At 41.3% G+C, this 13,818-nt stretch overlaps 1 protein-coding gene across 1 annotated transcript in view; it reads left to right on the forward strand.

Annotated features, from left to right (window-relative positions):
- Positions 1-13,818, forward strand: part of daw1 (dynein assembly factor with WDR repeat domains 1) — a 79,677-nt gene that overhangs the window by 19,087 nt on the left and 46,772 nt on the right. Inside the window, exons 5-7 of the mRNA XM_041180893.1 lie at positions 3,555-3,677; positions 10,280-10,379; positions 12,753-12,860. Of these exons, the coding sequence (XP_041036827.1) occupies positions 3,555-3,677; positions 10,280-10,379; positions 12,753-12,860 (331 nt within the window). The remainder of the gene's footprint in view (positions 1-3,554; positions 3,678-10,279; positions 10,380-12,752; positions 12,861-13,818) is intronic.

Here is a 13,818-nt window from a genome sequence, read left to right on the forward strand (position 1 = left end):
AAGTGCCAGGCAATGACATCTCCAACAAGAGAGAATCCAACCATCACCCCTTGATGTTCACTGGCATTTCCGTCGTTGAATCCCCCACAATTAACATCCTGGGGGTTACCGTTGACCAGAAACTGAACTGGACTAGCCATATAAATACTGTGGCTACAAACACTGGTCAGAGACTTTGGAATTCTGTGAAGAGTAACTCACCTCCTGACTCCCCAAAGCTTGTCCACCATCTACAAGGCACAAGTCAGAAGTGTGATGGAACCACTTGCCTGGTTGAGTGTAGCTCCAACAACATTCAAGAAGCTGGACACCATCCAGGAAAAAGCAGTCCGCTTGATTGGCACCCCAGTCACCACCTTCAGCATTCACTCCCTCCACCACTGATGCACAGTGTGCACACCTACAAGATGTACTGCATCCTACAAGGAGCACAACAAGGCTCCTTCATTAGCACCTTCCAAACCTGTGACCCCCACCACCTAGAAGGACAAGGGCAGCAGATGCTTGGGAACACCATCATCTGCAAGTTCCCCTCCAAGTCACACACCACCCTGTTATTGACGTTTCTTCACTATCGCTGGGTCAAAGCCCTGAAACTCCCTAACAGCACCATGGGTGTACCTACACCAGATGGATTGCAGCAGTTCAAGGAGATAACTCATCACCATCTTCTCAAGGGCAATTAGGAATTGGCAATAAATCCTGACCTAGACAGCAATACCCACATTCCCTGAAAGAATAAAAAAAAACTAGAAGACCTTGGCTAGGGCCATGGCTAGTTCTGGTGCACAAGTCTTCAGTACTATTGCGGGCTCATAGCCTGATTTATTTATGTTAATGAGATACCCTGCCTTTCTGCAGTGGGTCACTTGCTTAACACAAAGTTCACTGCCATAAAAATGGCAATACAATGGGTTGGTGCTGCCTTCCCTGTTCTAAGCCATTTAACCCCCCCCACCCCCAGTCCACATCCCACCCCAACCCAACACTCCAGCCAATTGTGGGGGTGGGAGGTTACTATCGAGGCCATTTTTGTTTTGTTTTTCCCTCCACAAATGTTAACTGCCAAGTGTTTCTAGCATTGATTCTGTTTTAATTTAGATTTCCAGAATCTGTAATAATTTGCTCTGTTTCTGTAAATATTTAGCTTTCATTAGAACATAAAAAAGTGCTTAGAAAGAAACTAATGTGTCCCAATTATTGCAGTTACATGCAAGAGCCGTTGTGAATTTGAATGGAATTTGAGTTTAAAATTGTCGTGCATGTCGAGATCAGAACTTACATTTACGTCAACTGTCATTAGTTAATTAAGCTCTGCCGTCAGGCTTAATTCCACAAACTTCTGACTTGGGTGAGAGTGCTACCACAAGTGAAGCTGACCACAATAAATTTTAATAGTTCAGTCCATGTTACAAACAGATAATTAGAATTAAGCATTAATGTTCCTAGAAACAATGGAAATTAAATGCCAGGTTGTGAAAGTTCATTTTATCTTTCTGTGAGTCATTTGGATAATTTCAAACTGAGTTAAAATTGAGTTAGACAGGTTTACAATGGAAAGAGAATGAATATTTCACAGGGCACCAGTGAGTTCTGTTTATCAAATTCCACTTCAAGCTATACAAACTTAATGATTTCTACGTTTCTTGGAAGTTGGACAGATTAGAAAACCAGAGCAAACAATTGGATAAGGTCTGTGAACAACCTGGTTGCATCATTTTGTAGGAAATCAGATAAAATAAGTTAGCTCTCAGCCCACGTAAGTGTTAAATTGGGACAATAGCAATCAACATTTATGTGTATGCTTAAAGGAAGAATTATTAATTAACACATTTCAACTGGTGCGTAATTACAAATGGAAGCAGATTTCATAAACTTAGACATTTTGCTAAAAATCCCAAATGGACCATCTGAATGGATGATCTTTTCAGTGATGCTTTTAGTACAAAAGATAATAAAAGATCAATCCTGGCGATGACTGGTAGCTTAATATTTATTTATATTAATTCTGAACATGCCTAAAAGATAAGTGATGCAGTAAGTAGACTGCATTTAAAATGTTTCCCTTATGGTTAATAAGGCAATAAAAATGCTAATCGAATTCTAGGTTTTGTCACAAAATATAAACTATAAAAGCTACGTGTAATGAAGAACTCTATAAAACTTTAATAAGGCCTCAGTTTATTACTATGTAGAATATTGGTGTCCACACTCCAGGAGGATATTGAGGCGTTAAAGCATACAATGCAGATTCATTAAGATTGAGGAAATAAAAATATAAAGGAATGCCCCTCTCCTTGATTTAAACACAGATTTGGAAGAAGTATAATAGAATTGTTAAAAATTATGAAATGAATATTCAGAGTACATAAAAGGCTGTTTCTGGTAGTCGAAGGGTCAAGAACGGGGGATCTTAGATACAGAACTAAATGAAAGAGACTTACAGCAGAGGACAAGACCTGGTCAGTATCCAGGCTTGGGCTGACAAGTGGCAAGTAACATTTGCACGCCACATAAGTGACAGGCAATGACCATCTCCAACAAGGGAGTACCGAACCATCATCCCTTGACATTCAATGGCATTACCATCACTGAATCACCCACTATCAACATCTGGGGAGTGTGAGGGTGTCATCATTGACCAGAAAATGACCTGGACTAGCCATATAAACACAGGCTACAAGAGCAGGTTAGAGGCTAGGAATTCTGCGATGAGTAACTCACCTCATGACTCCCCAAAGCCTATCCACCATATACAAGGCACAAGTCAAGAGTGTGATGAAATGTTCCCCACTTGCCTGGATGAGTGCAACTTTCACAACACTCAAGAAGCTTGACACTGTCCAGGACAAAGTAGCCCGCTTGATTGGCACCACAACCACAGACATTCACTCCCTCCACCACTGACGCACAGTGGCAGCAGTGTGCTACAAGATGCACTATAGAAATTCACCATGGCCCCTTCGACAGCACCTTCCAAATCCACGACTGCTACCACCTAAAAGGACAAGGGCGGCAGAAACATGGGAATACCACCACCTTGAAGTTCCCCTCCAAGTCACCCACCATCCTGACTTGGAAATACATCGCCGTTTCTTCACTGTCGCTGGGTCAAAATCCTGGAACTTCATTCCTAACAGCACTGTGGGTGCACCTACAGCACATGGACTGCAGTGTTTCAAGAAGGCAGCTCACCACTACCTTCTCAAGGGCAACTAGGGATGGGCAATAAATGCTGGTGCAACCAGCGAAACCCACATCCCGTGAATGAATATTATAAAAACAAAAAAAAAAGAGATATCTTTTTACGCAGAGTTTATGGCATGGCATTCGCTACCATGATTAACGATTAGGCCAGAACCTATGTCATTGTTTAAAATCAGATTGAATAGGTGGTTGAAGGAGTATGAGAAGCAGGTGTTTTAATGTTTACTGATGCTTACTGGTTGGGCTGGAAAGCCTGTCTCTGTTTTATAACTTCTATGGATTTCTAAGTATTTCTCTGTTCTTTTATTATGTTTTGTTGAGATTAATATTCACTTTGCACATGTTAGCTTTATTACAGGAAGTTATGATAGGACTTGCAAAGTATGGGATACTGCATCAGGAGAAGAGCTGCATACACTCGAGGGACATAGGAATGTGGTCTATGCTATTGCATTCAACAATCCTTATGGGTGAGAAAAAGAATTGCATGTTGGTTGCTGATATTTGTCATAAAAACTGTGATAGTGATTTCCTTGTTTTAGCTTTGTTAGAAATTATGGTCACAATATAAAAAACTGCACACCTGGACACCTGAAATTTTATATCCAATCAGCAGATGCCAGTGAGTCAATTTTGGTAATTGCTTTACTTGCAAAGTTTTTACAAAATTGCACTGTTACAAATGTTAAAATATGCAATTACATATATATATTGTGCATTGCACATTTTTAAATTCCCTGCAATTTTAATGTCTAACCCTTCCTCAATTAGTTACTTGTAATTAAAAAATGTAAATATTAGCATATGAATGCTGGATGCATTTATATGCAATTATCTTGAACATGATAATGCTTCCATTAAAATAGCAAATGCAAAACTTGCAAATAAATGCAGTACCTGTTCATATAGCCAATGTTCACATGACATAACTTCAAGGATTTTGGGTAGCAAGGCTTCCCATCTCCTCTCCATTGCTCAAATGAATGTTGCAGAATTCCTTGCATAACACGTCTTTCCCCAAAATTCCACTATAACAGCAAATAAAATGTGTAATTTGAAATTAGAAGCTGCAAAATAGTGCAGATGGTACAGAAACCTAGAGCTCATTAAATGGTGGATTCTAGCCAAGGCGCTGCACCATTATTGTAAGGCTCCTAGTTTACTGGAAGCATGAAAAGTGGGCAGATCGTTAAGTAAAACATTGCCTAATGCTGATTAGGTGCACAAGCTACCATTTTGGATCTCACAGGTCCTGTTAATGCCCCCTCCTAATCACTTGCAGCATTCAACTGCGGAGGCGATGGCGTAGTGGTATTGTTGCTGGACAATTACCAGGGGTAATGCTCTGGGGACCGGGGTTCGAATCCTACCATGGCAGATGGTGGAATTTGAATTCAATAAAAATCTGCAATTAAAGATGACCATGAAACCATTGTCAATTGTCGTAAAAACCCATCTGGTTCACTAATGTCCTTTAGGGGAGGAAATCTGTTGTCCTTACCTGGCTTGGCCTACATGACTCCAGACCCACAGCAATGTGGTTGACTCTTAAATGCCCTCTGAAACCGTTACAGACACAAAAAAGGAATGAGACTGGACGGACCACCTGGCATTGACCTAGGCACTGGAAACTACAGCAGCAAGTTGACCCTGCAAGTCCTTCTTACTAACATCTGGGGCTTGTGCCAAAAATTTGGAGGGCTGTCTCAGAGACAAGTCAAGCAACAGCCTGACATAGCCACCCTCATGGAATCATACCTTACAGATAATGTCCCAGACACCACCACCACCAAACATCCCTGGATCTGTCCTGTCCCACTGGCAGGACAGACCCAACAGAGGTGGCAGCACAGTGGTATACACTGTGGAGGGAGTTGCCCTGGAAGTCTCATGGCATCAGGTCTAACATGGGCAAGGAAACCTCCTGCTGATTACCACGTACAGCCCTCCCTCAGCTGATGACAACATTCTGGCAATAGTACTAAAGACTTGTGCTCCAGAACTTGCCACACCCCTAGCCAAGCTGTTCCAGTACAGCTACAACACTGGCACCTACCGGGCTATGTGGAAAATTGCCCAGGTATGTCCTGTACACAAAAAGCAGCTCAAAGCCAACCTGGCCAATTACCGCCCCATCAGTCTACTCTTGATCATCAGTAAAGTAATGGAAGGGGCCATCAACAGTGCTATCAAGCAGCACTTGCTTAGCAATAACCTGCTTACTGATGCCCAGTTTGGTTTCCGCCAGGGCGACCCAGCTCCTGACCTTGTTACATCCTTGGTTCAAACATGGACAAAAGAGCTGACCTCATGGGGTGAGAAGGACAGCCCTTGACATCAAGACAGCATTTAATTGAGTGTGGCATCAAGGAGCCCCAGCAAATCTGGAGTCAATGGGAATCGGGGAAAACTCTCCACTGGTTGGAGTTATGCCTAGCACAAAGGAAGATGGTTGTGTTTGTTGGAGGTCAGTCATCTCAGCTCCAGGACACCACTACAGGAGTTCCTCAGAGTAGTGTCCTAGGCCCAACCATCTTCAGCTGCTTCATCAATGACCTTCTTTCCATCATAAGGTCAAAAGTGCAAATGTTCACTGATGATTGCATGATGTTCAGCACCATTCGCAACTCCTCAGATGCTGAAGCAGTCCATGCTCAAATGCAGCAAGACCTGGACAATATCCAGGCTTGGGCTGACAAGTGGCAAGTAACATTTGCGCCACAGAAGTATCAGGCAATGACCACCTCCAGCAAGACAGGACCCAAGCATCGCCTTTTGATGTTCAATGGCATTACCTTCACTGAATGGCCCACTATCAACATCCTAGGGGCTACCATTGACCAGAAACCGAACTGGACTAGCCAAATAAATGCTGTGGCTACAAAAGCAGGTCAGAGGGTAGGAATCATGCGATGAGTAACCCACCTCCTGACTCCCCAAAGCCTGTCCACCATCTACAAGGCGCAAGTCAGGAATGTAATGGAATGCTCCCCACTTCCCTGGATGAGTGCAGCTCCTACAACACTTAAGAAGATAGACACTGTCCAGTACAAAGCAGTCCGCTTGATTGGCACCACATTCACTAACATTCACTCCCTCCACCACCAAAGCACAGTAGCAGCAGTGTGCACCATCTACAAGATGCACTACAGGAATTCACCAAGGCTCCTTAGACAGCACCTTCCAAACCCACAACCACTACCACCTAGAAGGACAAGGGCAGCAGATACATGGGAACACCACCACCTTGATGTTCCCCTCCAAGTCACTCACCATCCTGACTTGGAAATATATCACTGTTCCTTCATTGTTGCTGGGTCAAAATCCCTTCCTAACAGCACTGTGGGTGTACATACACCATATGGACTGCAGTAGTTCAAGAAGGCACCTCACCACCACCTTCTCAAGGGCAACTAGGGATGGGTAATAAATGCTGGCCCAGCCAGCGAAGCCCACACCCTGTGAATGAATAAAAATAAAATGCACAAAGAATCGCCCATTAGCACTATCTAAAGAAATCACCAGGTAAGGTGAGGTTTGACTTTTCCTTTGCAGCAAAGAATGAGTGTACAGTGTTCAGTGTTATTGGAGGAGTTTGGAAAAGTTTTTGGATTCACACGGGAAGCAGCACCTCTGGCGTCGTGACTGTCTGTGACTGGCTACCCAGACTCCCATTCCCCTAGAACCTCTTCTCACATCACCCCTGCTCCACAATTCCCCACCTTTCCATCCCTTTGTTACAGGACATTACATGGTCCACTTGGCCAAAATCCTGAAATAAAAGAAGCCACAAGATAACTATTTTCAATAACTTTATCCAATGATACATATTAAACTGAACTGTCCACCCATTTGTATTGCCTTAGTGCTTGTCTTGCAGGTTTTTATGCCTGGCCTAGTGTTCCAATTGCAGTGCTACCTCAGTGGCTGCAGCATTCTGGCAGAAAAACTGCAGACTTTCAGTTGGGAGATTGTTGTTGATGGCTGTGTAGGATGCCCTTTAGTAGCTCTCTTTCTTGAGGGCCTGGCTCTACACAGCACCACCTCAAGCATAGGTGGCTGCAGTCTGGGCAGGTTGGCGGAAAGGCAACAGTAAGGGCATTGGGAGACCAGCAGTGATGGGAGCATGAATGCTGTCAGCCTGTGAGAGGACGGTGGTTTTTGCTCCAGAGCCATGGATCCTGCCTAGGAGTGGTGTCTCAGCAGTTCTCATGATCTACTGGAGCACAGGTTGCTGGATGCAATAAAAGGGGCATGCCCCTTTGAGCACTGGTATTCACAGCCATGATTGCAGCAGTCTGATGCTGCAAACTGAGCTTGCTGGGCAACAAACATGGATCTCATGACCTCAGTGTGAGCTTCCACTACAGGACTGAGACATTGGATGGCTTCTGGTTGTGCTGCAATGGAAGTTGATACATTAATCACCAGATGTTGCATCTTGGCCGGGTCCACAAGTGCTGCCATGGAGCTGGCCGCCATTTCTATGCTGGAAAGAATGGACTTCAAGCTACGTGAAAAGCCATGTGCCAAGTTGAAGCTGGACTCCTCCATGCACTTTGACAGTGACAACAGGCCTGCCAATGCATTAAGTATCTGTGTGCATGCTCGTCAATGTTCTCCTGTATACTGTCCCATTGAAGTCCTTATTTGAGCCCTCTGCAGCAAAACCTGTCTGCGATCTTGCCCTCAACACCACCACCCCCCAAACTCTGGGTGAACTAGGGTACGTGCTATCCTTTCCCCCGGCCTGGCTGCAACTTGCAGCCTACTTGTGCCCAGTGACTCACCGCATGCACCACATGCTGGTCCTGACTCTATACTATCCTCTAAAGTATGCGCATTGCCAATATTTGAACTGGTGACTGCAAGTGTCAGACCAAGTGACAATACTTCTTTATCAGATAAATTCTGATGCCCATGCCCTTCAAGAGCAACTGACCAGGTGTTAGTATTTCGGAATTTGAAGGGGCTAGGGTGGAAAGTAAGAGTCCATTGTCATACCATCCGCAGTTTGCATTTGATGCCAGAAAGCGGAATGTGGGTGTAGTGGCATTTGAGAAGATGTATAAAGCAGGAACATACCGTCACCCTGAATATTCTTGGTGACACTGGATACAACCATCTCAGTCATAATGTGGAACACCTCTAAAAGGCTCAGGCAAGCAAATGTGCATTTTTGATAGTGATTTTCTGCTGTTCCCTGTGGTTATATGTGACCTTATCCTATAAGAGAGAGGGTAAAATATCAGTGAGTATGTTGCCATGTGTTTTGATTGATGTACCTGCCATAGCTGAATAGTTGGAAGTATGTGGAGTCTGCAAGAGGTGGCTGTGAGGCTGGCGGAATTGGTAAGTGAAGTGGAGCATCTGAATGGCATGAGTCATGGTTGCTGATGGGTGAATAATGGGGCTGTGATGCATTGAGCATTGTAAGAGGTTGGTGTTGTGGTGTGTGAATGTCATTTGATGATGCATTCACTGACCTTGACTACTTGTGTGAGGTCATTAAACTTTTGCCAGCACTGCAGTGAGGCCCTTGAGGCTAGACTCCAGGAATTCAAATTCCTGACGACCTGCTCCCATTCTCAGGTTCTGCCTTGAGTACCTCCTGCCCTCCTGTCCACTCTCTTCCTTGCAACCTTCTGGACTAGGATATCCAGTGCCACATCAGAGAACCTGGGATCTCTCTCTCTGGCCAGCTGCTCTGTTGGCAGTGTTCTTTCTTTCCTCAAAGACTTTCTGACACAGTTCAACCAGTTGCTGTAGACAGACTGGACTTCCCCTTTTAAGAGAGGCAGGCTGCATTAAGAACTGCAGGCGTGGTGTATGTCATGCTAGTCATATACACACTGGTGCTCCCTACTTAGTGTACTGCCAGTCAGCAGTGTGATTTGCCCTTGGCTGCATGTCACAATCATGTTGATGATCAGGGAGCATGAAGTCTGTGTGCTGTTTGCCTCAATTTGACCAGGTGTGGGATAAACATGCATCATGATGCTAGTGGGACTAATCAAATTTTTCCCTCAGAAACTCCAAAACGTTTAGGAAAAAAAATTTAAAATAGTATGCCTGTGTTAGTGGTTATTGTGATCTTTACCTCCTCCCCCTGAGCAATTTTATCAACAATCGCAATTAATGTGAAATATCATGCAATTATTTTAAACAGGTGACCCATTCCCTAGACATTTTGTGGAGTAATGATACTGAAAAGTTTCCACTGTATTTTTGTCACTCTAAATGAGCTAGGGTAAGATGGAGCCAGATGCATTAGGGAGCACTGAATTACCAATAAAATTAAACGGATTAAGTGCCCCCTCTAGTAGTTTTATACAAATAGATTGATCTGTTTTACTTAAGAGTTGTCAAAAAGCAGTAGTTGAACAGCAGTATTAGCTGAGTTTATGCTGGGTGGTCTAAATGATGAATTTCTGTAGAAGAGTGATAAATAGCCAAGCTGATTTACAGTTTAAAGTGCTTTCGGTAAATAAGGTATAATTATTCAAAAGCTCTATGAAACATTTTAAAAGTTCCCAATTAGAACCTTTTTCCAGAGACATTTGAAAAAATGAAGTCAAGCTGCAGCTGAAATGTGCTTAGCGAAAGAAAGTCTGCTTCAGTGATTCAAGCGCTCCAACTCTGAAACCCTGACAATTTTGAAACTCTCCTAATGCTGTTGCGAGAGTAAAGGAAAGGTATATATATTTTTGACTTGGCAGGTCTGACAGTCAGCAAGATGTGGGTATGGTCATTGCAATTGGGTTAGTATAGAACTAGGTTAGATGTTGGTGTAACAGGCATTAAAGATGTATTGCTGTTGAAATTTTCCATTCATTGTTTGTGGACAGCTTTGTTCCTTTCATACTTATGGGTGTCAATTTCGAAGGGTTTCTCCTGATCCTTTGCTGTAACTTTGGCAGAGAACTGCAGAAACGCAGGGAAGGGGCATATAATTTCCAGGGTTTCTGCAGCTCTTCCACTGATGTTACAATGAAGATGGGAGAGCTGCTGCTATATCTTTCATATAACAATTTTTAAGTCATGTTTAAAAGGCATGCTTACTTTTAATTAGAGACAAGATTGCAACTGGTTCATTCGATAAAACCTGCAAATTATGGAGCTCTGAAACAGGCAAATGTTACAATACATTTCGTGGACATACTGCAGAAATTGTAAGTTTCTATGTTTCTCAGAATTAAAGATGACACCTCGCTGTTATTGCTCCTTTTAATAATCAAACTTTAAAATAATTATTTAGGATTTTGTTGTTTTTGTTTGTTTTGTATAGTTCTAATTTCTCATGAAGAAAATTACTGATGCCATCTTGGGAGATGGGGGTGGGGTGGGCATGGAGTTGAGTGAGATCCACTTGAGTTGATTTATATGAGAAAGTTACATTAATGAGCAAATCAATTGGATCAAGTTTGTTATTTCACCTGTGTCAGCACAGCTTCCTGGCAGTTTTATATTTTCAAACTGGGGTCTGCATTGTTATCTCGGGATCTATTATGTCCTCAGATCTTTGCCCATTTGTTACAGTGTCTGAAGAATTTGACATTCTAAAGGTTTTGGATTGTTTCTGTAGCACTACTGATGCATTAACATATTATTGCTATATATGCATTTTCTATTCAATGATAACATTATTTTCCAAGTTGCTTTTTGACAGTTAGTGGGGCTCAGTAGCTCCCCTAAAATGGCATTGTCATTTATTAACTATAATTAAAGCACAGAAATTTGTTAGTGAAAAGCTGAGTCCCAGTACTGATTCCTGGGGAACATAACTTGCTAGAACATTTCCTATTCTGTTTCCTACCTACCAACCCATGTCACAAGGTTATTTAGTGTGCTTTTATTTGTGCTAGTAGTCTTTTGTGAGGAACCTTATCAAATGCCTATGGAAATTCATTTAGACAACATCCATACTCTTCCATGCCACCATAATTAATGATCTCAAAAAGTTCAACTAGAATAGTCAAGCATTTCCTACCCTTCACTATCAATGTTATCTCTTTTTGATCAACTCATTCTTGTCCAAGTGTTCAGTTACTCTGTCCCCAATGATAGATTCAAGAGACTTCCCCACACTGATATTAAACTGATAGGACTATAGTTACCTGGTTTCTCCCTTCCTCCCATCTTAAATGGTGAATTAACATTTTCAATTTTACAATCCAAAGGTGCAATTGCCAAATCTAGTAACCTTTGGAAAATTATGCTGAGCACATCTGCAATTTCCTTTTTTTTTTAATACCCAGGAGCTGGAAGCTGGAGATTTGTCTGTAGCCCATTACTTTCTACATTACCATTTTTTAAACTTATATTAAATGCACTAAGTTCTTCGCCAATGTTATTTTTCAGTTCATTTGTAATTGCCCTTTGTCCTCTTCCTCAATTATGTAAACAGATGCAAAGTATTCATTTAACATGTTAGCCATTTCCTTAGACGCACAGACTCACGTAAGAACATGAACCACTTGATGAGGTACCAGAGAGCTGCTAGTGCCTTTGAAAAATAATATCTTAGTATGAGATGCCACCTTCAGGTCAGAAGGATGTTGCCACTTTGGACTTTTAAAGCTGTTCTTCTTTTCAGCAATTATCCCAGATGATGCAATTGAACATCCGCTGTGATCCATAAAAATGTATCTTGGGTTCTGGAGCTCAGACTTAACAACTGTCTGCAGTGCACACTAACTTTATATAATCTCCATCCTTTCCAAATTGGAAAAAATATCATGCCAATCCAGGGTCTCAGATGACAATATTTACACCATAAAGAGCATACAAAGTCTGAGAATTGGGATTACTGATTTAAAAAAAATACAATTATATAATTCTTGCATACACTGCACACTGTACAGAGATTGGTTCTACTGAAGGCCTTTGATCTGCCACCTTACTGGAGGAACAAATGGAATTAATTTGAATTCTGATTACAATAGAATTTCATGATATTATGTAAGGATATCAAAATAAAAAAGTCTATCTTTGTTGGAGGAAAATGGGTGGAAACAGGAGGGAGGTAGGGGAATCATTGACTGCTGTTACATAACCTAAGATATCAATCCTATATCTCTTAAAAAATAATTATTTGTACTGCTTTGCAGTTTAGATCATTGCAGCATCCAATTTTGTATATTTAGTTCCTATGTTCAAATCAGTGTTATACTTTGACAGTATACATATAATGTTCCTCTGTTAACTACTGGAAACACACAACAATAGTGATTTTAAACAAATTAATGTTTGTGTATAAATGAACAGTCTGGAGCAGTAATTTAGTTGAGAGGTTCAGATGATGTTCAAAAATCCAAGGTTCTGACTTTTGTGAATTGTGATGTCCTTTTATCCCTGTGATTGGACCACAATTTTATGTAAGCCTCATCCTTTATACCAAGGAAACAACTGTGGCAGGTGGTGCAATTTATAGAAAGCCTGAAATTAATCCTGTGGTTTTTAATTAAGGTGTCTTATTAAAAAAATGCTGAATAATTTATTTTTAAAGGTTAATATTTTTAATTCCTATTTTTAACTTATTATAGGTGTGTTTATCATTTAATCCTCAAAGTACTCTAGTAGCAACAGGCAGCATGGATACTACAGCAAAGCTCTGGGATATCCAGTCTGGAGAAGAATCAGTTACTCTAACGGTATACATATAAAATAATGCTACAAATGCCTCTTTTTAGTTCAAGCATATCGTGGTGATTTTGATTTTCTTGCATGATTAGATGACAAACATTTTGATATTGTCTCTTCATCCCTTTGTCCATTCAAGTCATTCTGCTAGGGAATATTTGATTTCCTAATGATGAATGTTCAGTAGCCAAATTGTCATCTACTGTGTTACATGTTATTATGAATCATGTTGTCAATGATTAAGAATCTTTGGGAACCAATGTGTCGACTAGTTTAAGGCCTTTATACTTTTGGAAGCATTAGTTGCTTATGTCAACTTGAGTGTTTTATTAGATATTAGTCAAATTTTAAATATCAGATTTGTGTAGCTAAATTTATTTTCACTGATATCTAATACAGTGATTCGCACAGTTTCACAACCAAACAATTTGACTCTAATCTTTTTTCTCTTTTGATTATGTATGTCTTCTCTCTATAAATGTTTACCCGGTATGCTTCCTGTGTGATGGCAACTATTGTTCTAAGCTGCCATAGGCAAGATGGAGTTAGTGGAAAATCAGTCTCCACGTTAAGCATGAAGCATTTCATGATGCCTGACTTGCCTGTGCATAAGAGTCATAATCCAAATTAGAGGTTATGAATAACTTTGGCATTTCTTCTCAATATGCTTTAACAAGATCTTGTTTTATTGGTGGCTCTCTCACCTCTGAGTGAGAAGATCGAAGATTCAAGCCCCACCCTATTTCTTAACCACATAGTCTAGACTGACAGTGCAGTACAAAGAAAGTGTGTTGGTGCCATCGTTTAGATGAGATGTTAAACCAGGCTTCTGTCTTGCTTCCTCAGGTGGCCATAAGGAATCCCTCAGCACTATTCACATAAGTTCAGGAAGCTTTTTTGTGTCCTGTTCAATTTTAAGTCTCAATCATCAACATTGTAAACATTATCTGGTTATTTATCTCATTGCTG

The sequence above is a fragment of the Carcharodon carcharias genome, chromosome 2 (assembly GCF_017639515.1).
Source record: "Carcharodon carcharias isolate sCarCar2 chromosome 2, sCarCar2.pri, whole genome shotgun sequence".
Lineage (NCBI taxonomy): Eukaryota > Metazoa > Chordata > Chondrichthyes > Lamniformes > Lamnidae > Carcharodon > Carcharodon carcharias.